The sequence below is a fragment of the Bombus affinis genome, chromosome 4 (genome assembly GCF_024516045.1).
Source record: "Bombus affinis isolate iyBomAffi1 chromosome 4, iyBomAffi1.2, whole genome shotgun sequence".
NCBI lineage: Eukaryota > Metazoa > Arthropoda > Insecta > Hymenoptera > Apidae > Bombus > Bombus affinis.
This window is the reverse complement of record NC_066347.1, coordinates 11137914-11165816: the sequence shown is the minus strand read 5'-3', so window position 1 is coordinate 11165816 and position 27903 is coordinate 11137914. Positions and strand designations below refer to the sequence as shown.

General features: G+C 38.9%; 1 protein-coding gene across 4 annotated transcripts in view; it reads right to left on the bottom strand.

Annotated features, from left to right (window-relative positions):
- LOC126915198 (uncharacterized) overlaps positions 1 to 27903 on the bottom strand; it is a 40229-nt gene that overhangs the window by 3224 nt on the left and 9102 nt on the right. The window contains exons 1-4 of one of the 4 annotated variants that reach the window (XM_050719648.1): positions 23684 to 23973; positions 14131 to 16312; positions 1297 to 1382; positions 500 to 624 (exon numbers count right to left, since the gene is read on the bottom strand). In XM_050719648.1, coding sequence (XP_050575605.1) covers positions 500 to 624; positions 1297 to 1382; positions 14131 to 15080 — 1161 coding nt within the window. In that variant the 5' untranslated portion in view covers positions 15081 to 16312; positions 23684 to 23973. Of the gene's footprint in view, positions 1 to 499; positions 625 to 1296; positions 1383 to 14130; positions 16313 to 19321; positions 19650 to 20253; positions 20459 to 23683; positions 23974 to 27903 lie in introns of those variants that run through there. The other 3 variants (XM_050719650.1, XM_050719651.1, XM_050719649.1) reach the window with 3 other exon arrangements.

Here is a 27903-nt window from a genome sequence, read left to right as displayed (position 1 = left end):
ATATCACTCTGATCCAACCAGTCCACTCTAAAGTGTATAATTTATAAAAGGGGTTATATTAATACGCGGAGGATGTGGTAGGTGGTAAGTTTTGCATATGAATGTTTGTTGATACAACATATGGTTGAATGGAGGTTTTCATGAATGCGATAAGGACTGAATCGAATGTTCTAACACTTATAACTAGAATGCGTATTTTTATACAAGTTTAAAGTTTTACGAACACAACCAAAGAAATAAAATTTTATTAGAGATTTGTTTTCTTATATACGTATATTTTAGCGCATTTTATGCATTTTGCGCAATTTTTGTACTTTTAAATTTCGCACGAACATATAAAGATCCGCAATACAATTATAACGCTTCTTAAAAATGTGAAAAATCCTGGCTTCCTGAAAGTTTGCAATTGATTTCAGAAAAATTTTTATGAACTCTACCAGATAAATTATGATAATTCTGAAAAACAAAATTTCACGATAAAATAGAGATATGTTCTTACCCTCTGCCACACGAAGACGTTATGGACCATTGCGCATCCACAAAACACGATGCCAAGGCCTATGAAAACCGACGTAACGATAGCCGGCGTCGAATGAAACTGGATGAATGTATACAATATCATACCTGAAAGCATTATTAGAGAATCACTATACACGTATGCCATAACAAGCGGAACAAAGAATCGGCGCAAATTAGAGAATTTAATATTTTTGGTCGTTAAGTAATTTACAAATTTCTAAAACGATTACGTTCGAAGTTTTGGGCAGTATTAGAAGTTTCTAATATGATATTAAAAAAAAAAAACTAAATTTTACGATATAATTAAAAAAAATTGTAGTCTGTCATAATTTCTATTCCGTCAAATTTATTAAAACGCAGTTTTCTTCTGAACAGAGTCAAAATGTCTGGCTTGAATCGAGTTCAACAGCTTAACGGTCGATCAAGCGAATGATAACTGTGTAAACTAGCATGACTCTACGTAAACTTTAGATTAGATCTCGATCCATCCACCAGCCGTGTTCATGCATGACATGAATATTCTGTTTGAGCTCTTTATAAATTAATTTATTAGAATCTTTCTAAAAGACGATCATTTTTTATTTTTCTAAGAAAAATAATGACTATTCGGTGTTAAAATTAACTTTATTGGATTTTTAATTGATTTCATGCACTCAGAGATAGTTCACAGTATCTTTTAGATTCATGCCTGAATTCAAGAAAAATTAAACGTATAACTTATGTACTAGTATCTTTCGAAAGGTTAAAGTTGACAGAATTGAAGGAATTGGTTCTTACCAGTTAGAAAGACGGGAATGCTAATGAAAAACCCTCCGACAGCACATATCCGGCTGATGGATGATTTTTGCAGGTACTTGTTACTCCTGAAACAGACGAAATTTGAAGGGAAAGTCAGTTTCACGATTCTATGATAATTGAACGAAATATAAAGGAACCAGTTTTTTGTTTAACAGCCAACAATCTTTCAAAAATTCTACTGTAATTGATACTTCAAATATATTTAGTCACACAAATGATAATCATAATCACAACGTTAATCTTAACTTTAATTCAAGGATCAATCACTATCATTATACATATAAAAGTAAACATAAAGTCTATCTATATTATTATTATTATTATATATATTATTCTATAATTGATTTTTATTTCTTTATTATCAATATTATTCTATTTTCTACAATGATCCAATTATTGATCTTATTTTTGGTCAATCATATTTCACTGAAAATATCACTTAGAAATAATAATCTAATAGTAAAAAATGAAAAATAATCTTTTTCCACCTTGTCTCATGTTTTACAAACTCTGTCCGCCGCCGTAAACGTATTAAATGCATGAAACGACAAAGCAACGCTGCTTCCCATAATTCTCCGCTCACGCAGTGTCAATCAGCTCACGACCGCAACCGATACTGCTAATTTCCAGCGACCACAAACAATTTCACCGTAATTGCTGGTGTCGAGAGATTTACCAATACATGCTCGAATTGGTCGATAATGGATAGGGCATTCTTGCACACACTAATTTACCAACAAATAATATTAATTCAATTGAACAACAGGGCCTAGATTAACGGACAAGCCGCATGTTCCAAACAGATTTACAATCGTGGCGGAAAATACATGCCGTTATTGATGTTTCCTGGTTAAGACTAATTTCCACGCGTTAAGAACATTGTAACCGGAATCTAGGAAGAGCTAGCACTTCCTGGAATAATCCTCTTGTGTTCTCGATGAATGTCTCTCCGCAATGCCTCCGAGTGAGTTGTTTTTGTCTTTGATCGTGCGACGTCCGGGATGAGAATTCGGGGAACGGTTTTGCGCTGCTTTAATACTCGCGCAATTATCCATGGGACTGCATTTTTTCAGGAGGACCAGCGATTAATCTTTTCCCACTCATTTTCATCTCTAATTTCACATGAGACTAAGATTCCTGCATCTTCTATCATAATAATTTATTAATACTATTAATAAATTGAGACAAGTTACACGTCGTATTTTGCGTTATAAGATGACTTGTAATTTGTAAAATTTACTTGTAAAATTCCTTTGTTTGTTTTACTGAAGTAATAGTTGGTATTTCTATACGACAATAAGAATTTGCTAATACTAATAATTTGTAAGGTGTTATCATTCTTATAATGGATAGTATATTATTGAAACTTTTTTAAATATGGAAACTTGCGATACTTTTTTGGAGAACAAGTGCATAGTAGTAAAGACTTAAATTCTACGGACGTAAAAAGTAGACAAATAAACATTTTTTATACGTGGAGTCGCCTGGCCTAAATAATTTTATGATTTCCGGGCAAAAAACAGACGAATCCAGCGCTGATTTTAAACCAGCTTCATCCAAATAAGCCACAATAAGAAATTCCCACGAAACAGTTGCGTCCATCCCCTTTCGAGGTCGCCGACCTCTTTGGATGCGTTTCAAGAGCATCGTACCAATGAATCTTCGAGTTCTAGACTAATTTCTCAGCCTTTTGCGTTAAATTTAACCTTCCGCGTTAGTATATTTCGGACGAGCTCCTATTTTACGCTTTCGTCGACTTCACCAACGTAACACGCAACATCCGCAAGTAAAACTGTCTCGTAAAATTGATGTGACAGCGATACATGACAAAAGGAATCACAATGCCATTTTTATTCCACTTCGTTAATTTTTCGTCGTAAGGTTTAGCTGTAAATAGGATGAAAAAATTTAGATTAACGAGGAATTTAAAATTGACCTGTTAAATCAACAATTTCCATTAGTTGTAAATAGATTTTATATACTTCAGATTACTGAGAAATTATACACATTGCAAAATATTTACCATTGGTTACCCACGCTACACGTAAATTTGATCAATCTACCAATGCACTAACACTGCAATAAATTTCTATTGCAACATTCCACGCTCCTTCGCCGCACCTTAAACTCCTCGCTAGATTTATTCCACCTTAAAGTGTCACATAACTCCTACGACACCGATATCAAATCTTAAACTCCACCAAATTCCAGAGGAACTTTACTTTTTCGAAAGTAGGAGATTAAACTTAAAAAGCAATCTATTTATAATCTTTAAACTATACCAAACTTCTTAAATATAATTTATATATATAAAATATTATACACTTATTGTGTGCATTATATATTTCAAGAACTTTGCAATAAAAAATAAAACTTATTACATTTAAGATATGGTTGCATTGCACAGGCCCGAATATGATAAAGAGATTAAATAAATGTCTCGAATCTCCGCAACGAACTTACACAAACCACCTAAAGCACGTATACACAATGTACATTCACTACGAACTCGACTCCCATTCCCTGCCAAAATCACAGGCATGCAGAGTCAATTTCACTGCTCGAGCTAGTTGAATAGGGAAGAAGGTCGAGAGCTGGAGTTAAGGAGCATAGTTGGTAAAGAATCGCGTGCCGCCGTGCCATTAAGATCAAGCCCACGATTTCAACAATAAATATTAGACGGTTCTCTGACCTGCATTTCGCGTGTGACTCGGAACGATTCAGAAACGCGTAAATTTCCCATGAGCCGAGTCAAACGTTCGCGATTTATCGCATTTAGGTTATATCGATATTGTCCACAATGAGTGGAGACATTCAAACACAGATAGCTTCGTGTTACTCTACCGTAACTGCCCGTAATACGTGATAATTTGATTTCGAATTCTTTCGAATATATGCACGTAACGAAAAATTTGTATTGGTTCGTCAATTGCAGACCAACCAGTTGTTAACCAATGAAAATAATGTAGATAATAATAATGAAGAATTAGCTCGAGCGAAGAGTAAACAAATAAGGCGCCTTAATAAAAGGCACAATGTGGGTCCGCAAAGTGGTGGGATTTCGGCGCATGCGCATTGTTTCGCATCAACTTACAATTAGACATGCGCGAAAGCTTCATTTTTGCCGTATACATACTTGAATTTGTGTGCATGAAATTCACAAAGTAGGTTATTGCTTGAAAAACAGCTTTAATCGAGCGAAGCTTTTAACCACACTGAAGTCAGGCCTTAATGTCTTGGTTTCTTTAGAAATTCAAATGGAATAAGAGAAACCTATTTTACCTGTGAATAAAGGTTAGGCTGCATCGGTTGGCTTATGACTTTCCGGTGACTTTGAAGGGTAATACAGCGCCGACGGTCGAGAAGGTAACTTCTCTATTGAACGAGATCTCGTTGATCTCGCCTAAGCAGGAAGAGTCTGTCGGCCCTTTGATTTTATACGAGTCTTTCCATTCACGATCGTGCGAGCCGGCTACAGGCGACGACACGGACCCCCGACAAAACTGTCTGAGCCTATTCAAGGCGACGTCAAATAGTTTCACTCGGAGAGATGAATGGAGATAAGAATCACCGGAGCGTCTCTGTGCTTCGATGACAATGATATTTGGTAAATCCTCTTCTTGTTTCTCATTTTGAAAGAAGCTTGTAAAGAAGAGTGCTACTAGATCGTCTAGGAAAATCACACGGTAAATATTGCGTAATGCTATTGATTTATCAGAAATAACAAGAGTTTGAGGAGCTTTGGGAAGGTAGATTCAGTTTTTTATAACCTGACATCTCTTTGAACAAATGTCTTAAGAAACACTCGAATAAAATGTTTAAAAGAGTAATGATTATGAAATCTTTTCCTGTATTTCTGGATAATGAGATTTACTTTATCCTACGCCACAATAAGAATCAATTTGCCATGAACTGGTATCTCGGAAATTGTAGGAATTCAGAAAATATAAGGAGACCGGAAGAGGTAAATGAAATCCACAGAAACATTGACCCAACCTCAGCCCAGTTAGCCAACAAACTAAAATATCTCGCTGCCTTTTCTATATTTACGACCAGAACGTGGTCATTAATTGAGCCTAGCGACTGCACCGTAGACGAGTCACTGACCGATGTTGCTTTAATGGATATGCGGAAAATCACATGTTCCAGGTTCCAGGGATATAGTTGTTTTCATTTCCGGAGAATACGGTCGACTCGCGTGTATATACCAATCTATCTGAGGATAGGTGTTCGTTAGAATTACTAACTATATTAGCTTCAACCTGTGATATACATTTTTAAACGTCACTTAATAGCAATTCAGTCGAGTAAATAAAAACTTTCAAATGTCCTAATTTTCAAATCTTTACATTGTTTAATCTTAAAGATATTTTATTATTTGCCGTAGATCAAGCTTCGTGTTACCGGTACTATAACATTACAATCCTACGAGAAGCAGAAAATAGCGAAAAAATCTGACCTATTAGATAGTAGTCAATATTCCTTTGACGCGTCTTATTCGAACCGCAGTTAGAGGAAATGCAAATAAGCTCTTGCGAAACGGTTTGCCGCACAACGACATGACTACTAACAACGCCCAATGCAAGTTCGGTAGGAGTTACAGGAAGAGGGATGTCTAAAATCAACTAGGAATCCCTATTCAATCGTCTAATTTTCGATTCCGATATTGAACTTCTCGAACAAAATTAAATACAATTCCGACTCGAGATTTAATTTCAGTTTATTTACGACGAACCACAATGTTACTCGCAATCTCCGTTTCGTTGTATCGTTCTTACGCGGTCTCGTAGCTATTGCAATCTAACCGCGTTTGCAAGGCTACGCTTCCGGTCAGAGTCACGTGCTTCGATCGCGTACTTTCAATTTCCGCATCGGAAGCGTACGCTTCGGTACGAACCGCATCGATTTCCAAAAGAATCATTAGACACCGGAAAAAGAGGAAGAAGGAAGAATAAAAGCACGTGTACCGGCAGGAAGTCGATCGTGACAAAATCGATATCGTTGAAAACCGAGAAAAGACCCGAATTTAGGCTACAGTACATATCCGAATTAAATATATTCAAGGTTTAGATTTTCTTCTCCTGAAAATTATAAACATAAATGAGTTGACAAGCGATCTTGGGAAGCGTCTGTTCCATCTAGATTATGTAAACTGCATGTATTATCGTTAGCCATAATTCATAATTTATCGAAAAAGCGCGCTTCCTCTCAATCACGCTTTCCCCTAACTTCACCGACATTATCGGCAGATCGATAAGTATCAAAATACCACAAAGATATTAATATCATCTTTCTTTTAGCCGCAAAAAAATGCCGCGCAAATGATAAAACAACAGATCAGCCAGAAACATTGAATTCTCCACGCTTCCGACTGCAAGAAGAAAAACAAAGTTATTTGTGTATGATGGAAACGTCTCTGGACGATGCTCTTAAGCGGTCGAGTGCGCGCGAGAATAGCATCGCGGATCGGCATTTCCACGGTGAGGATTGTAAAACGGTTACGCAGATGATGGATCATGCGCATGGACCGTAGCGAGTATCGTGAATGATGGATCAGACACACATGCGCGTTCTTCACTCTTCCGATACTCTTCGTAACAGCTGCTGCGATCTAGTCATTGGAGACGATCTCGGGAAATTTAATCGAATATCGAGGAAATTTATAGAAAGCTACACCTGTGTTCGAGTATTATTCTAGCGAAAACTGGTTAACTCTGTGGCAGCACTCGACAACGAATACCGCCACTCGACACTAACTAAACAACGGACATGGTAGCGCAGTTGTTAGCGCCTTAGGTTTCGAACGTTCGGGACCCGGATTCGATTTCCGGCGCTTCCATTTTTCTTCCGCGCATCAAAATAGAAGAATAATTAGCAGTACCCCAACAGCGACATCTCCTACCAGCATCTACAATTACCACCGGACGAGGACGACGACAATTCTATCACGGACAACATATACCACCTCAGCTCTATGAGACTAACGATACAATACGTCTCAAGATAACTCTTAGAAAAATGATTGTACCTTTAAAATTCTTCCGACACTTTTCGGTATATTCTTGTCATTGATTCTGAAAATATTTGATTAATTCGCTGGTTAATAGGAAGCTGGTTAAAACTGAAGTTAGTTAAAGAATTAAGCGAACACGAAACCCGTAGATACTTTAGACATATGATTCTACTTGCATGCGACAAAAATATTCATGACCTGAACAAGGAAAGAAGAAGTGTTGTTAGATTCGCGTCATGCTGCAAATGAAAGATTTACAGCTCGAGCCCAATTATCTGTTACATTACATTCTCGGACACGTGTAGGCTGAACGTCATGATATATGAACACAAGTATAGAAAGAACAACATGGATGTTTCGCGCGAAGAAAACGAAGCTCCACATATACAGTATATAACCACTCGACAGTATCTGTTCACGAAAAATACGAGTTGCTAAAGTCTAAAAAAAATTACGTACACAGTGGCAAAGAAGAAAGCTGTTATACCGTTTACTCTTATTTCTAATTGACAGAAAGTCGTCAACGAACAAAGAGCGCTTTTTCTTATCCTCTGTACTTTCACGAAGCAATCACAGAAATTCTCCAAAATGCTTCGTGTCGACTAAACAAAGAAAACAGAAAAAGATGGCAGCTGTTAAGAGCAAATTACCTCCGGAATTTTCTTCGTTTCTAAGTGAGCCAGGAAGAAAGAAGGGAAGGGTTAATGACGCCGAAACTGAAGGGTGGCCACGGATCGTTTGAAAGGGGCCACGACAACCGTTACGATTCAGTCGCACCTGTTCCTCTTCCTAGGTTACCGCGACCGAGCCATTCTACGCTTTTACGAGCGTTCCCGCGATAGTTTCCTGGCACTTGCCCGTCCTTTCAACAAAGGGTCGATCGGTTAATTTTAAACTCTCGAAGGCTTTGTCCAGTCGGTAACATCGGCAAGCTTAAGTCGAAATACGGATTTCTCGTAAATTCAGAATTTTATTGCCATCAGGATGTATACGGAGGCTACAGATGAAGAACACGATGTAAATTAGATTTCTTGTTTTTATAGAAAAGCAATTTTTAAATTGAACACCAATCGTCGACCGGTTCTGTAGATCGTTTTTAATAACAAAATAAATTTGGTTAGTCCATAAAGGTTTGTTCGTGTGAATCTTCCCATAGATCATCCGTAACGTAAATACCGCTATAACCGGCTGCAGATACATTTTCCTTGAACAAATAAATCAAAATCGTAAAGTGTGTTATAAATAAAATCTGACTTCACGAGGTGTTGATCCCTCATAAAAGAAGTCTTTTATATCTCGCAGATGATTCATAACATGACGTCTACTTCAACTTGTTCCTCGTACCTCCTTGTCGAAAAAGTTAATAGTTTACAAATTCGAACACTACATATCTACATAACATCGGCCATTATATTTACCAAACCAAATTTGTTTTCTTGTAACATTCTGTGATTAATTAATGCTACAACAAACTTAATATAGAGTGTCACATGCAAAATTTGCACGATAAATCAGATGACTACGATACAATCTTCAAATACGATCGTATCTTTCGTATATAAATTGATAGTTTCCACCTAACTGACAGATTTTTACACTCTTGGAAAAATAACGTCTTGACGAACAATTCACGCCAATCAACGCCAAGAATGAATCACGCAAATTCTACTGGAAGTCCTCTATTCACTTTTTCGATTTATCATCAGCTGGAAACATCAAAGTTATCGGCTGGTGATTGGCAATTAATCGAAAAATAAATTACAAGCATTGAGAGACACGCGAGTGCCCGTTTCTTTCTCTATTTTTCTGTCTGCTTGTTGGAATATTAAGGCGCAGTCGCGGCCCGCCAAATTTATTCCCGTTCCGTAGTGCCCTGTGTCGGTGAAAAAATTCGAAATGCCGGATTCGAAGGCGTGGAATGCCAACAGCCACAAGAGAGAGAGAGAGTCCTCTTCTCTCTCTCTGGTGGAAAGACGAACGGGCGCACGCGTATGCTCGGACGCTCTGACGCACGAAGAACCGCCCGTGAACAGAAACCAGACACGCGTGTAACGTTAAACCGGGCCGAAGAAAAACGAAGACTTCCGCGACCGATGGGCGTTTTCAATGACAGATCGAATCGTTCAGTTTCACGGTTCGTTCGGAGTTACAGTTGCGTACATCTTGGTATAAAAACGCGCTAGAGACGATTTCTCATAAATTGGTTAAGGTTGGTGTGTGTTTCGGCGAATTGTCGTTTCGGAGAACGATACACCTAAAGAAACGCACATATTCATAAGAATCTAGGTTTCATATTCTTCGTACCGATTTCTTTATCTTTATTGGTCGTATCGTGTTCGATATAATAGTTCGCTTTTAGCTAGTGAATTAACAAGATTTAATAAGAAATTTAGTACAAACGCTCTATCCGTCGTGTTTGACACGTCATTGTTAAACTCTCATTTATAGGAAATTCAAAGCTGTATTTTCTCAGCCAGTTTAAACCTTACAAACTCTTTTCACGCTTCCCACAGATCATTGAATGAAACGATGAAAACGTTTATCCATCCACGTCTCTCCAGTAATAATCCAATTAATCTGTTTCCCCAATATGTCGAAATTCGCGATCAAAACGTGAGATCGCGAAGAAAAATACTTTAGGAACGCGCCATCTAACAACGAAGAAAACTTCGTGAGCCAGCAACTACTTTGTTCAAAAGTGGCTTTATTCGAAAAGTCTGCTGTTCAGCGTGTTCGCGCCAGCAACACCAGAGATCCCTTATCACGGACCATTTAAGTAATGAGCCGGCACTTAGCAGCGCCGCTTGTCTTTCATTCTTCTCGTGTCTCTGTGATCGTCGTCGCCGTCGTTGGTGTCGTTGTTGGACCTGTGTCATACTTCGGCTTTTTTTTCTTTCATCCTCGCGTCTCAGACTCGGTAGCGTGGTACGGAAGGAGGGACGAGCACCGAGCTTCGAGTGACAATGAGCAAGCGAAGAGGAACGGCCGTCTACTACTGGGACCCACCATTAAAGTTCGTGCTTCTTTCGGAGCACGTCTGCACACCCCAGGGCTCCTTTTCCTTCGCTAACAATGCCACTTTGCAGACTTCGCAGTTATCTTCAGCCGGACGATCTTCGACTGAGGCTAGGAAGCTGGCGTGCACCAGAGACACTGACCGAGAACCCCCTTGCTTTTGGTCTTTCGTTGCCAGTTGACTCCTTCATAGGGAAGATCATTGTTGGAGGATTAATTTCAGAACGAAGGAGAATTGTTGATAGTCTTTAGTTAATTTACAGCGGAAGGTTTTGTCATTTGTAATTTGTAGTTTACAACAGAAATTCCTATTGTTTATTAGGAAACTTATGCCGCGGTTCCTTACATTTGGGGGAGGTCCATGGTAGAAATTTTTCAGGAGCGCGAGTAACCCGGAAATATATCGTAGGAGTCAGCCTCCATTATTAATAATACCGATACAGCTGTGCATCTTTTGCCTTGTAATTTTAACATGAAAATATCCAATGATCTTCGGAGTATTTGAAAACATTTTGGAGACGATTAATTTGTTAACTGCGGAGTTTAGTTTCAAAAATCGGTGTCTCTACGGTGTGAGCAGGTAAAATTAAGCAATGACAAGTAAACAGTTAAGTGGTTAAGAGCACAAGAAGACAGTTCTCCGCATGCCCGTCGATACTCGGGCTATTCCTTCTAGCTAAACAGCTCTCTAGGAGAAAATCGAGCACTTCAATTCAGCAGAATCTTGAATTGTCTGGAAGCGCCGGAAGCAAAGCAGGGGAAACAACCGTTGAGCGAAAGGACGAGGAAAAGAGAGAAAGAAGGGAAACGAGAAGCGTCCGGTGACGTTGCAATTTTAATCGTCCTCCGGTTATCTCTTCTGGGCACACTGCGATAGTGTGATACAACCGGTAATATTTACTTGGCAGACAGCTGTAAAAGTTAGTCGTGGTGATAACGTGGCATAAAGAATGGCTGTGTCCTGTGTCATCGAACGATCGATAGACCGCTAGTTATCAATGTCCAGGCTAGATCTATTGTTCAGAAAAGAAAACAAAGGATGGTCGACCACAGAAAACGGTACACTTTCTTCCCTAACGGCCATTCTGCCAGATGTAGTTAATCGAAGCAGTAGCTCAGATGTAAACTGTCCTCTTCTCTTAACTCTTAGTTAACCGATACTTGGGCAAATCACCAGAAATTTACAACAGAGGCCCCAATCGGTGACCTGGAAATTCTGGGGCCTGAATACCTGTCTAACGAACGCGTCTACTTCGATCAGTGTTTACATTACCGTTGCTTACCATCGGCCAAAATAAATAATTACAAAGCATGATTTAACACTAACTCTACCAGGCCTGGTCAAATGGCCGTGTTTCAACATTTAATTTAGAATTGTACATTCATTGTTGTTTCTTTTCTTCGTCTAACTTTATGTAGATTCTTTCGTTAACACAAATCGAGAAATCGATTAGTCGGATAATATAAGAGTTTACATAAAGTTAGAGGAAGAAAAGAAACAACGATGAATGCACAATTTCAAATTAAATTTTGAAACCGGTCATTTGACCGGATTTGGTAAGGCTAGCGTTAAGATAATAAATTCACACTCTTATAAACCGATTTATAGAATACTGTTGCCGCTATAATAAAATGAAATATACTATAAATAGACGAAGAATTTCATATGTTGCTTAAAAGCGTTTCTTGTAAAGAACCAATCTTTAATCTAAATATATGTATATCCAAACTTCAGAATATACTCTGCCCGTTCCCAAATCTCATTCTATGCTAATTTGATTATCTGAAATCGCAGTGTACGAGTTTCAAGATCGACAGCTAATTTCGTTCGTGTCCAACCTTCATTATTCTCTTCTTCTCTGTTATTTGTTCTCGAAACAAACGTTACGATACGTCTCTGTAGTTGCATACATTACAATGTTAGCGGGTCGTTCTCCAACATTTCGAACAGCTTAAACAAACCTCGTTTCAATGGCCTGTCAATCAAGCCTAGTTGTGGAATAACGCAACACGCACAATATCAGCCTCATCTTCGTGATTTGGTAGATTAAAATAGTCAATGGAATATAATGACATGAATTCGATTACGAAATCCTGGGACACCTCATATAAGGAAAAGACCCTATCAAGGGAAGAACAAGATTCTAGTAAAACCTGATCGAACAGTAATATTCGTTGGAAAAACTTGTTAGATGGTAATATTTGCAGGGAAACATCGTCACACGATTACGTTCACAAGGGAGACATGGTCGCACGGTAACATTCGCAAGAAACTTTAATATACCAATCACGCACAACGTCTGGATGCTTTAAGAAACAATGATCTTTCTATCTGCCGAAGAGCACACGACATTTTCCCACGCGAATCAAACTCGCCACGCGATAAAAGACCCGCCACTGGCCAAAAAACTGGGCGAAAGAAAAAGGACGGAATTAAAGAACCGAAGAGAAAACTCAAAACGGCGTGTCCGTTGAGGGTAATCACAGTGATTTGGCCGACGATTTCGGCCAATCTGCATAACTTAACGCGCGTTTCCATTCGCTAGTAATTAGAGTCGGCGATGCTTACTTTGTCTCGGCCGGCAACGAAAAAGATAAAAAAGAAATCCGATTGACCGACGATAAGGGAACTTCCGAGCAGAAACCACAGATCCCATCTCGAGAAGTATGTATCGTCTTTAACGAGCCTTATTTTCGCTTTCGAGTTGCGTGTCACGGGAGGCGAGCATATCTATATTCCCTTTGTAACTTGATCTGCACTGCACTGTGTGTATTCGATAATATTTTCACGAACGTGCATGCTGAATTTGTTGGGAGAATTATTAGGTAAAATGGAGAATTTTGCAATTTCTGCACAAAGGGCGTGTCACAATCTTGGTCACAAATTAATATAGCGTAGTCTATATAAAAAAGATTCGAAACCATGACTCGTGAAATCTTATTAATAAAATTATTATACGATTTCCTGCATGCACGACGTTCGAGGAATAAACGAAAGTGTAATTTTCATTTTCAACGTTCGCATCACGAAACATACGCATTTACGGATACATCTCACCACACAGTATCGTATTGTGATTGCAGACACGTGTTTGATCGGTAAAAACGGGACACGCGGTCGGTGAACGCTTGCACGTCAAGTACAGGACGTGAATTTTTGCGTTTCGTCCTCCAGGCCGCGTGAGAAGAAACACTAGACAGGCCTCTGATATATCGCACGGGATACGGGACACTGCGTTTGTTCCAGACGCACACGGATAGGCCACGCATGGACGAATGAGAACTCATATTCCGGCACAAGGATAATCTTGATTGAGGATAGCGTCACCAGATTATAGAAATTAATGGTAATCATCGTTCGACCGCGAATCCCGTGAATTCCGAGCTACCAGGAAAATGCTTGTTTTTTTTTCTTTATCAATACCTAAGTAAGTTTGAAAAGTTACATGTACAACAGCAACAATGTATGTATGTTGTTGACATTTAGGAGGGAAAATGTTGATGACTATGAGAGTCTTCTTTCCATCATATGTGTAGTTCGGATTAAAAGATATTTGTATCTCAATGTTTATTTGCACTTTTACAAGTTTCCTTTTCTGTATCTTGTTTGACTTTCGGATTTTCAAAGATAACAGTATCTTAAGGATACAAGCTTTAAACGTATATTTTTTTCACACCTTGTTCAACCTTCGAGTGGAGTAAAGCAGGGATTATGTACAAAGGTATTTAAGGCGTTATAAATCAGAGATTTAGCCAGCGTGACATAAAACAAAAACTCTACTCACCAATGTCCTTGATACGAAGTCTTGACGAGTTTCACAGTGAAGAGGAACTGTATAGCGCACACGAGGAGACAGCAGAGGTTTAGGGAGAGGGCGAGTGCGCACAGCGCTAACGTCACCTCGTAGACAATCGTATACTCTTCCGGGCTGATCAAGCTACTCGGCGTCACCGTTAGCGGTGAGATCTTCAGCAAGAAGATCAACGAGAGTAGCGCCAGTAACAACGACACTAGACACAATAAACCCAAACTGGTCAACGTCTCTTTCGCGCCAACCTCGTGGTCCTTGTGATTCCTCGACAGGGACGACGACCAGGAAGCGTTCAAGGGGTACGCCGTGGAACCGGGACCGGTTAACTGTCCCCCGGTAGTCGTACCCTGAAGAGCAGGTGCAGGCGAAGGTGTCGCCTGACTGGGTAATCTGGACAGTCTCGAGATATCAAAGCCTCCATTCGCTTTAGGTCTGCTGTCCTGATGCAGCGGCGCCGGGGATATCACCCCCAATGTAGTCGACAGATTATTATTATTGTTATTGTTATTTCCACCAGCAACAGGACTAACGCTGTTCACAGAATGCTTCGACGTGGACAACGTGGACAAATTAAGAGCGTGCGAGTGATTCAATCGTTGAGATAGATTGTTTACGCTCAACTGAGAATGATTCAAAGGGTGTCTGTGAGTGGAAGATGGCGTGGTGGCAGCCTGATGTACGTTGGCTCTTTGATGGACCACCGAGTCGTAAACGTCGACTCCCCGTCCTTGGCTCCCCCCTGTCGTTCCACGAACGTTGCTGTTTTGGTTGTAATGATGGTGTTGCTGTTGATCCTGTTGGTGACCAGAATGATGGTGGTGGTGGTGGCCGCCGTGCAACGAGCCCGAGCTCGCCTGGTAGTCATTGTGCTGGTGCCTGGAGCCCGCTGACGACGGTTGCCCCGTCAGGATATGCTTCAGCATTACTCGACGCTGGAATGCCTGAGGAAGACTGCGCTTCTTCCTGCTCCTCTACATGGCGCTACGCGGGTCTCGCTTCTGAGGACGTCTTTCTCGTTGGAGGCTTCTTCTTTCTTTTCTTTCCCAGTAGAATTTTTACACAATTCTTTCTCCCTTTTATCCTTAAATTACCTTTAATTCTTAACGATCTTTAATCTTTGTCTCTTCTTCCCTATATATATATTTTTTTTACTTTTCTCCTTGGCGAATTTTGTCTTTCTGACGCAGGATTAGGTTCCTGGGCTTAGGGAGTTGCTACACGCCAGCTCCACCATGGCGACGGCATTCACTAGGCAGCCTACATAGCCACCTTTCAGCTCACGCTTTGGGACACTTCTTTCGCTGAGATTCTCCGCGATGAGGCATGAAAGCAGAGACCACAGTCTGCGGAGGCATGATTATTCTATTGTTCCCTTTAACGAATAATCGTTTTACTCGAGTCCTCTTACTAAACCGTAAGTAAAAAAGACTATTATACTTAAATAGGTACTTGGTCTCAAGAACCAACTTATTTTGGTCTTTTGATTAAGTTCTTAATTAAATGCTCAATTAGATATTCATAAATATATCTTCATAATATTTCTCTCATCTATTTCTTTGACATTCTAGCAACCTCGTTAAGACGTCCGCCACTTCAACTTCTATCTACAACTGGCAAAAACTGAAGCTGACCTCCTTCAGGGGAAACATGCCGGAAATGGCATCCGCACGTGTGAATAATTATACTCAGTATCCAGATAGTTCTTTCGATCATCCGATAGAAGTCGTTTCTGTTTTTCAGAGTTCGTTCACGCCTCCAGAATGTAAAAATATCCAAGGAAGTACCATTAGGAAGCAATTAAATTCAGAGCTTCTGTGGTTATTCCTTTTTCTGATTGTTTCTTTTCTTTGCCCAAAATGGATGATTTCTATATCAAATTGTTTATTCGTATCTTTTTTCCTTTTTTTAGATATTTCTTGAGATTTTCAATCAACTCGATTTCGAATTTTTTAGCGCCCGATCTTCTGGTTGACGTCGTTAAGAAAGAGGAACGAGTGCACAGGAAGCATGGTCGGCGTGAGCATGATTAGATCCGGTCTGCCCGATGACCTTGCCAGTGATAATAGCGGTTCGTTAAGGTGGTTGCAGCCTTGGTTTGCTTCTGTTTCGATTTCCAGCGAACTCGTCAGCCGGCATGGCTTCCGAGATGCTCCCCCTGGAACAAGTCGAAGGGAAATAATTAATGGACTCTCTGTTCGATTGTACGTGGATGACAAGCTGACCGTAAAAAGAAATATACAAATACGATTAGAAAATATAATCCGAACCCTTTTCGGTTTGATCTGAGGAAGGTTTCTTTTTCTAGATGGAACCAAAGATTCTTATCTGGTTTATGGTGAGCTAAGAAACTCTTTGAAAACAGCATCTATAACTTTCTAAAAAGAGATAGGTATTGAGTATTTCTTGCGCGAACAGTTGAATAATTAATTCGTTCTTTAAATATTCTTATTTATTGTTCCTAAATTACATAATGATTGGAAGCTTCTTACAGGAAGCGCAATCAGTTGCTAATATCATTGAAGTCGAAACACCATTAAAAGCATATTACGATTCGCACGCGACATGGTTCATTCATGAAAACACAAAAGCAATAAACAAGTACAAATCAACGAAATAAATCCTGCGAGAACGAGACGTTACAGGAATTATACCATTGCGAGGATACAAAAGACTTGCTCATGGGCTACTTCCTTCAAGTAGTCGAGCGGTATATTTTCCGGTCGTTAGCTTCCATGTAATGGGATATTAAAGAGTACGGGCACAACGCTGCTATTTTTCAACTGTTCATTATCAAATTACGCAGCGGGAATCGTTACAACGACAAAACTGTAACGACTCGTACCTGCGTGTCTCCCATTTAACTGCGGTAAACGCTACTTGTCTGCGTTTCTTTTTCACTTCCTCGTTACGGAAACCAGGAAAAGTGATTCACAATACAGTTTCTAACTGTACTTCTCGCAATTCTTTCTTAGAAGTGGTACTTCTTTTCAATTTCCTAAATCTATAATAAAACAATCCATTCCATGAAGAGAAATTAACTTTAAAACTTTAGGCGCATGCACTGTACGTATCGTATGTATGTATTTTGATTTGAAAAGAAACGCGGCAAACGCCTTTGAAAAGACGTTAGGTTTTCAACACCTTAACTAACTTAATTCCAGCGAGTCGTAAATCTGCTGCATCTCCAACATCTGAATATCCATCTTTTACAATGACTTGTTCTCCAATTTATTAAAATTACATCTCTCCCGTTGCACCGACCTTCTTTAAAGGTTCCCGCGGCAGGTTGAACCCGCATCACGTATCTTCCCTCTTCCTTCCACCCCCGTTCCCTTTCTCTTTCTATCGGACGGGAAGAGCGGGAACGCTTAAAACGCGCGAATCACGCGAGCGCCTCACGATTTGCGAAACATCACGTGAAAATCACCGATCCGATCTCCGTGCGCGCGGTGCACCGTGGGGGTAACGATTAAATCGACAGGATATACTTTATTGGCTATTCCGTTATTACAGGCTGTAGCTGGCGGGGAAATAGTCATTATGGATCGATGAACTCCATTGTAACAACGCACCTTCGGATTGCATCGGAAACGCTTCTGTATTGCGTCCACCGTATAACCTATCATCGTCTGTTTAGGATAAAGCGATGGATCGGAAGTTACGCTTCTATGTTTCTCGCCTGTCAGTATAAGACTGTGCAAGAGATATAGCAGGATCCTAAAGTTATTCGAGTACAAGTAGCATAAAATGGCCGTTTAAATTTTAATAAATTAACTATTCAATACGCTGATTGTACGCGATCAGGATTAAGGGATACGGTGATGGAGAAGATTTTGTTAGATAGATGTTGAGTAAATGATCGAAGATGCTAATTTTATAAATGTTTCGTATTTATAATGATGGAAAAGATTTAATTTGAGTCACCTTAGGTTTGAATAAGATAGACTTTTCCAAGACTAGAGGATTTGTAGAGACAGTAGACGTAATAATAGAATGATTTAATACTTGATATGTCTTTTTTCCTTTGACATATAGGTCATTGTGGGGAGTAATATTGATCTAGAAATAACTATCTTTTCTGAGAAGTACGTATGTGCTCATGGGAACTATGTTTGGTTAATCAATAGAGCCTTTCTTTTGAGAAATTGAATCTAGAAGAATTGGGCGATATTTTGCCTTGTTTCAATGGCACATAATTTTAAAAAAACGCCTGGGATTATAACAGATAATTGCACATACGTATATGCAAAATTGCATTTCCAGATAATTAAATCGAAAATATAGAAATGGATAAATTCTTCCAACAACCCCATTCTCGTCAAACACAAAATGAACGGTGTCTTTCTCAAAGAAACAAGAAGAAAATTGCTGTCGTTCTAAAGTTCTTCTCCATTGCTAAACTACCGTTCGTGTTTCTAGTTACACTCCAATTATTCGATTGTAAGAAGCAAGCAATCCCTCTATCCAAGGGCTAGATATAGTTTCTCGAGTAGTTCTCTTCAATACCGTTATAACTCGTCCGGTTGAAGGCTCGCAACGCTTGAGTTGAGACGCGTCTCGGTCGTACGAGTCGGAAGATCCAAGTTATTTTCTCGTCTAAGATCGATCAATGGAAACGCTGCACGCGAAGACACGCGAATCTCGATGAAATATTAATGTTCTCCGGAGCCATCGCGCAATAACGTAACAGCCGGTTCTGTTACTTGTTTTCGAACTGGTGAACCTCTCTTCTACCTGAAGCTATTTACTTGCTATATACACGGTGATCCGATGGTAATTTTCGATGTTTTTCGACACTGTTATACGTTTTGGAATAAATATGAAAAGAAGTAAACGCTTTAATGTTAATTATCGATTAATAACGTTACTTTATTCTAACGATATTAATTATTTACCTTCGAACATTAAGCACTAATTATCGATTGTCGATTACTAATTACTATCTTGAAACTTTGAATACTATCCGTAAGTATCGGTATAAAGGCTTAGAAATTAATAGAAAAAGATCATAGTAAAAGATAAATATAGGTTATATATCGCGTCCTATACTTCTGCGATTGAGAAAAAATATTTACTTGAATCACTTTTTCTGGTAGCTTCTTATCTACGTTTCGATTTTAATTACGGTTGAAAAGCAACTATCTGGAAATGTATAGCTAGTTACATTTTCTGCTAGGGTCTTTTCCGATCGAACTTCCTCCAGCGTATAAGTTTAATAATTTCTTCTTCAGTTAAGCAACACAAGTTGATAATGTAACACCTATGCTCGGGTAAAAACTTTCGAACTCGATGAACATATGGAAGAAATAGTATGTTTTAACTGCCGGATATCGTTATCGTTGCTAAGGAGATAAGGACGTTATAGCTTAGATAAAAACTGCCATTCTATAATCGTTCGTTATTTGCATCCTGGGATCGCGAAGTTTATCGTCGAATGCTTGATTTCTTGCTTACTCTTCCTTTACAGTGGAGAATATTAATAAAGCGAATAGACCAGATACGTGGATATAGGTTATTTAATTAATAATCCTATGTAATAATGAAAATAATAATAAAAATGATCGTAGATTAAAAATTCAATGAAATTATCTATGTGTAGATTCAACGGAGGATAGCAATTAAACGCGTATTAACCGAGAGGAATATTTAATTGCTACCCTAATGATTTCCATACACGCTCTCACATCAATTATTTTCTGATTAATACAATGTTTATTTATAAATCGTATAATCAAATGAGAATGAAAGCTGAGAAATATTTGATTGGAATTGTAACTTTGCTTGAAATTGTATTGCAATCCTGAAAAATACTTAAACATTTCTTTAATCAATTATATTAACAGAAAACAATAATGAAGTTGCATTTAATTGGGCCAAATTTGTTTCAGTTTGTTTTTTTAATGTACATATTAACATCAGCGTATTAAAATTACAAGGCAATGCCACGATAAATTAAAAGAAGAAAACTGATTGAAATATTATGAAAGTTACTTTAACTGCAACAATGAGCCACGATGATGATAATAATTACTAACTTTTAAATCAGTCTCACCACATACTCTCTTCACTTAACCTCACTAACCTAACTCCACCTACCGCCCAGCACAACCGACGTAAACACCACCGAATTCCATTCCCGCCTCAACCACAATTGCCCCTATCTCAAACCAACTGCCATATCTTGAGGGAAGCATACCAAACCCACGTAACCGCGCTTGCAGCGAAAGTTACGTCGGTTACGATCTTCGAAACATTTCTCGGCCTCTCATCTTTTTTACCGAAGTTGCTTAACGTTTACAACGTTTGTATCTGAAGCACAAAATAGAAGTCAGAAAAAATGCATATCATTTCTAAGAAATTTTTCAAATTTCATTACGCAAGTAATTCGACAAATTACGTTAATCGAAACTTCACAATCGGGCACTTTGCGAGTCAGAGTTACTTTTTTCCAACTTGCCTTTTGTCTAAATTCTCCATGTTAACTTGTAAACGCGACCGATATTACCCGAGACGTCTCACATCTGCACGGGCCTGCCTTGATTTTGAATTTTCACGGAGTAACTTGACTCGATCCCGCGAATCTGCCCCACCGTTCCCACTACACCGCGATGTTCCAGATCACGTGGCACGATCCTGAACCACAGGATTCAGCTTGGAGAGGTGGCACGCGGGGAAAGGATCTACAGAAGAGAAAGAGAGAGAGAGAGAGGAAGAAAGACTGAGTAGAGACTGTTGTCAATAGCCAGACTTGACTCATAGAAACGGGTTCCGCTCGCATTCCGGACGTCCAGCCTCCGCTGGTCACACTACCTTCGTCCAACCTTACGACACATTCTCTTCTTCTTCCATATGGACGAGTGTAAATGTGTACAATGCGCGTGCACGCGCGCCATCGCGACAAGGATCGCGCGATTCCACGCTTTTATTCGATACCAGGGGGAACACCTGTGTGGTGTGTTTGCCCCGTGGGAGCAGAGAAGGATACAACTCGGATTTACAAACCGGACGCGAGGTCACGCGGTAATGGGATCGATTTCCACTGATTTCGGATCCACCTGAAAAATGTGATTTCTTTCTGAAATTTTATGTCGAATCGGTGTTATTATTGTTGTCGTTGATTCTTACGTTATCGAGGCACATAAGTAATAGAAAAAAATTTTCTTTTTGATTAAAAAACTTAGAAGAAATATTAAATGATATTGACACGTTGAACATAAATGTTAGATATTTCAAAAACTGTGAAAGGATCTCTGAATCTTCCCTATCTTAGGGAAAAAATTAACTCGATATAATCCTAATTATTGCGATACTATTCCCTCGATTCGCATTATCAAAATTCTCCAATCTATCAATTACTGCTGAGTTTCAAAATTTGTAACCAGTAATTCTTAAAATTGCTGCAGAAGCCATATCCGACTGTACAAAAATCTTTCCAATCCGTTGGATAACGATATTCAAAGTTCAAGTTGAACAGTCAGTGAATTCGGTCGAAACCAGGAAGAGAGCGAATCGGATGAGACACGACCATTGGTTATCCATCGAGTCCGACTATAACGTGGCTAAAACGGAAACCTGTTCCTTAAAGGATTTTGTGAATCATCCCAATAAATTTTGACAAAAATATCGAGCTTCATAGAAGAAGCGAAGAAGCTGGTATAATTCGAGTAACAACGGGTCCTTACGCGCGGATTCGTTTGATTTATCGATCAACTTTCCTTGATCCTTTAGCCGCGCGCACCCTGTCTAATGTCTAACTAACAGCAATATACGTTAAATCGACGTATAAAGTGAGAGGTTTCGTAAGAGAATCAACGTGTCCTCTGGTGTTCACCGGCATAATGAAGAGAGCAGCCAGCCGGCGGATCCAGCTACGAAACGAATCGGGAGAAGATGAAGATCGGAGATTACATTCTTTCGATTCACTTCTTGAAACGGTACAGGTCATGAATATATGTATATTGCGTGTATATATGGGCACAAACGATTGCGCACGCCGCGTTTGCGCACCTAGGATTAGATAGGCTGCCGGAACCTAACCGTGCACCGTATATGTACCTATACTTTCCCTATTCTACGTGATACACGGGATTTCTTATTAATATAGGTTTAAATTTAATTAAGTTTGAATTAAAGAATTATCCCAACAATTTGACCACAAATCTGCAATTCTCGCAATAAATCTTCCTATACTTTTACATTTTATAAAATTATAATTTCTCGAGTTCCTTATACTTCTAATCCTAACCTAACAAAACTTCATTGCCTTATAACGAAAAATTCATGCATACGCATTCTGTTATATCCCACTGGAACTTTGAAAAGGTTAACTCTCGAGAGATTTATTTTAATGATATCACATACATATAAGCATATTCAGTACCGAAATAAGTATCCACGTAAGAGATCGTTCAATATATAGAAGGTAGATACATTCCGGAGAGCTAAAATTATCGTGTTTCAGAACACGATCACGAGCAACCGGTAACAGTTCTGTCGTCGTTTGCCATTTTAACGTGAAAATGATGTATGGTTCTTGTTTGTGGTTGATGCACGTGCTAGTGATTCCAAAGTGTGTCCGGTGAAACCTGGCACGCGTCACTCGTTGATAACAACTGTTACATACGTCTAGTGCTCGCGTAACCGCTTTTCTACTATAAAAAAACATTCTGTCCACGAGTCTGCATAACAAATGTTCTGTTGATGAGAAATTATTAAATCTTGTTTCTGTTACGATTTGCAGATCTTATCGAATTTTATTTCATTTCGTTTAATTTTTTTTACATGATTAGAGAGTTTTGCCGTATATTTGTATGCTATATTTTATTTTGTTTTATTTAGCGGAGGTTCGCTGAAATGTTCATCGGCAAACAATAGCGGCGTCATTCATGTGTGTTCGGGCTGCGTGATTTACACCGATCCTTGGGCTACGCATCCACCAGCTGGAATTAAATTACTTTCTACGGGGCGTTCGCCTTTTGTGAAATCGACGTGATCCCTTAACAGCGGTAATCTTATTATCAACGATACAAGCCGGACGTCCGTTTCATTAAGCCACGCGTAAGAACTCGACGCGGGCACAATGCGGGCCTATTTCAGATCGTCCGGGCAATAATTAAGTGTAATTAATGTCTCGAGTAATTGGACAAGGGAGATGTTGCCCGAAGGAGGTTCCCAAAATCAGGATAAAACGCCCCCATCTGGTTTCAAACGAGGAAATGTTCTTCTTCGGCGAAGAGTATAAAGTTAATCAACTGGCTAGTTAACCGCGATGATGTTGGGAAAACGATGTGAACCAAGTTCAAGAGTATAAAAATTAGTAAATGTGTGTTTTTATATACGTACATATATATATATATATAAATAAATTTATAACAGAAAGCAAGATGTTTAATCGTTAATTAATACGATATTTATTAAAGAATTATTGAGTCTCCGATTTCAATGAATGAGATTAACATCACTACGAATTTTTAAAACAAACTAAGAAAGAAATAAAATATATGCCATGAAAAACTGTGTTAAATACTTTGCATGATTTAACGTGTTGTCCTTAAGTTTAGCATTAGTCGACGAGGTCATTCACGACGAGGACGAATATGAAACTGCAAACATCACTTAGTTTTCTTTTTGCACAAGTCATCAGCACATTATACACACATCTCACTACTGTACTCCGAGGAGCCACAAATTCAAACACGACCAAATCATTTCTCTATTCGTCCATCGATACCCACGCACATCGTATCACGGTATTATAGCGTAGAAAGAAGCGCATACACGACGGGAAGACGAGAGAAAAGAAGTGAAGAAACGGGACGCAAACGTTGGAAACCACAGTATAAGGCGGTAAATTTGTAAAATTGGATGAAAGGCTCGGATAGGACTTCACCCGTCATCGAAGAAACCCCACGTGGCACGTAAGCTTGCTAATAATTTTAGCATCGGTCCGTCTGTGTATCCAGAAAAGCTGCTCTCTGGTAATTCGAGCCGCCTTTTGTTGATTTCTTTAACGTGCCAGTCGGAGAAACTCGTTCCTGATGCTTGTCACTACGGTAGCAGTTACGACCTCGACAGAGAGTTTGGAAAATTTATCTTGATCTCAACATTTTTTTTTCTTACCATTTTTTATCGTTTTATTCGTTGACGTTTTATCGTAAAAGTTTTATATAGAAGATTTAGATGATCTCAAAGAAGTTTAATCGATTAAGAACCAGGGCAACATTGCGCTAATAATCTTTTTTACCAACTCTTAATTTCGTGATTAGATATAAAAGTTACTGGTTAATATACAGGTAACGGGTTAATGGTAACACATGTTCGAAAATAATTTTTTTGTATAAAATATAATTAGACTGTAATAGAGATGGATGGTGCTTTAAATTCTACTTCATGAGCCATAATCTGCAAGTTGCATTTTTCTTCCGTATAAGCGAAGTAGTTTGATATTTCTGAGATTCGTACTTACGTACACGTTTCGCGGGAAAGGTTCAGCGAATTATGTAACATTTTTTATCGCGGGAGAAGGTTACATGTATTTATTTTCATGTAACCCAAGGTTGATGAATGGCTGAGAAACACGTGTGTTTACGTGACTGACACAGTGTTTATCGCACATTGCATTTTTTTTTTATTGAAATTGCTCGTTTTTTTAGCACCAAATTACAATCTTTTTCACTCGTATCTTTCCAACAAAATTACTTGTCAGGATCTCTAAAATAAGTTTCATGCGAGCAACGGAAATTCATTTTTAATATATATTTTGCGTTTAAATAAACAAAGTACAAATACTAAGTTAGAAATTTGAAATAGTAAATATTTTAATTCCTTCCAAAATATTTGGATAAATATTACATACACGAAATACGATTTTATTTTTTACTACAAGAAGCACACGGAAGCATCGAGTGGAATAAGCCATTGCGAAACAGATGGATAATGAAATTTTTTATTTTCGAATGCCTCAAATAGTTTATACTGTTCGAATCGTTTTGCCCGAGGGAAGTACACGTTTCAAAGACGATAATAACACGTTTCGTTTCAAGGTCGCCGCGGCTCTATGGCATCCCGGAGTGCCGAGAAGTGAAAAAAATCTCCGCAACGCAGGAAATTTAAACTTCGAAACCCGAGACTCGATCCGCGCGCGCTCCACTCTGTACTTAATGTAATGCACTAATTAACTTTTCAATTTCCGCTTCGTTACCCATTCCACAATATCTTTGTTTCATAATTCTATGGTTCCCTCTAGATTTGATTGAAGATTCTTTACATTTCGCTTTAAAAAAGCAAGAGAAAAGATTATTTAACACGAGTTTAAAACAAACTGTAAATTCTTAGTTATACAGGGACGAATAGGATGTGTTTATATGAAAGTTTTTCATTGTTTTCAGGTAAACAATCAATTCTTGAAGTGAGTCGATAATTATTAATATAATTTGAATTTTGACGTTATAACGTATGTACACTCTAGGAGCTGATGTTCTCTATTTGTAAGTACGAGTCGATGAATTAAAACTAAGTGACAATAAATGACCTTGAAGGGCCTTGAAAAGAACTAATGCTCTCGGTATACCTAAAACAATCTCTCATCAACAGCATCTTCTTAAGTTAACGTAACTATTTTTCATATTTTTTATTTTAAAACTGTGGTCCTAATTTAGAAAAGTAAAGATATTTTCAAAAGTAACTTAATCCTATTAAAGTAACTTTAACACATGATCGGTTTTGCCATGCCATGAAAGTTACTAAATACAAAACAGAGACCTCTAGTGTGAGTCTTAACTACTATAACTAATCATTCGCCTTCCTTGGTTCCTCCTGTTTCACACATCTGTTGTCATCACTACAGTAGAGTATCCACGACGAAGAAAAACCACGAACGTGTTTTCCCGGGACAGCCAGCTGGCTTCTATTTTCCTATAACGGACAACGCACCATGTAACAGGAACTGGAGGAATCCAGCAACAACGCTAGATGAACTGCAAGGTCAATGATTTTCCGAGCAGACCGATGAACTTGCCTTGCACATGCAAACATACGTGCATCGCGTAATAAAGCTGCGTCCTCACTGACGTAATAACGAAGAACTTTTTGTTAACGTTCTATGCTTCTTGAAAAAATTGCTGTTTGTTGCACGATGTTTCTCCATATTTCTTCGCGTTTCTGTTGTCGCGATACTTGTCAATAACAAAAGCCGCACTTCATTTTCTGTTTCCATTTGGGGAAAGTGAAGATCAAAGGAAAATAGGAAATACGAGGCAACACGTCGCAACAAAAATAAATATTTCTTCAGCGTGTAAGTACAGTTCGTCGACTATTTCACAACGCATTTGCGCGCAGACAACCTATTTTTGGGAACAAATGATTCTTTGAAATCGAAGCAAAACCCTAAATGTGGACAAAATATTTCTGCAAATTGATACTTGTCGGTTACTGTTTGGGACACGTTGCTCCTTGTTCAGTGAGGATGCAGCTTAACTTCGTTGCAGGGAAACCAAGAGAAAGACAGAGATACAGAACGAGAGGAGGCAAGGTCGTTTCCTAGATAACAGTTGCAAGGTACAGTTGGCTCGCATGCCTCGAACCATGCGATCGAGCGCGATCATGAAAGGAGAGAAAGGGAAGGAAATGATTCCATTAGCTATAGATATAAATTATCGTTTGTTTATCGGTTAACCAATTTCTGGGACACATGGTACACCGAACGAGCTATACTCGTATGAGTAGGAATCAGCTTGAGGAAACTCGAACCGAGCGAAAAGGATCTCGATTGGGGAAAATAATGAATAACGCGTTCTTCGTTTTACCGTTGTGTGCAATTGAATGTTGCATTTCAATCGAGATACTGGTAGAAAAATAAATGAAGTTGTACGTGTAAATTTTACAAATCACTAGACAACAGATTATCTTATTTGTCGCAATATTGTAAACTCATGAAAAAGAAATCTTATAATCTGTAACTTTCATCTTGTCAATTCCCTAATCTTGTTAGTTGGTAAATTATTGTGCTAGAGGTTTCTGGTATCTCTTAATGTATTTTTAAGTGTCTAAACTTCCTACGACGCAGCAGTATCTCTATAATCACTTAACTCATCCTGTTCACAAATGACTACACTACAAAGTAAATAAATACCCGACGGGTGACGATACCCGACTCACTTTCGACTTCTCCATCTTACAATTTTGTTCTGTTTACTGTGTCACTGTCACATTTACGATTATCTATTTAGAACTCGAATACGATACTAGCACAGACACAAAAAAAGAAAAGAGAAAGAAAAAGAAAGAGAAAAATAAAAAGAGGGCAGTGATCAATGTCGCGTTATCTTAGCGAGGTATTCGAAAAAGCAAACATGCGTAAGAGGAAGGAGCGACGCCTGTGGGAGAGCCAGGAGACATTTGTTATGCGGTTGCGGGATAAGTGGCCTCGCGAACGAGTATAATGAGTGTAAACGTTGGGCAAAAACACAGGAAGACGGGGTTATTGATGCAAGTAACCACATTGTTGGAATGACTATGCGAAATTCACCGGAGAAATATGCTCGAAGGCGATCCCGACGCGCTTTGACGCCGCTGTAAGAGCCAGCAGGTAGCGGCCAACGATCCTCCTCCCCCTTCCACCACCTTTTTCCCTCTACTCTCTCCATCTTTCTTGTTCTACCGCCCTCTAGCGTACGTTGCTCGTGTGCGAATGTAATTTTGCGACTACACGCCATTGAAAGAAACATTATGTATGACCGTGTGATTACT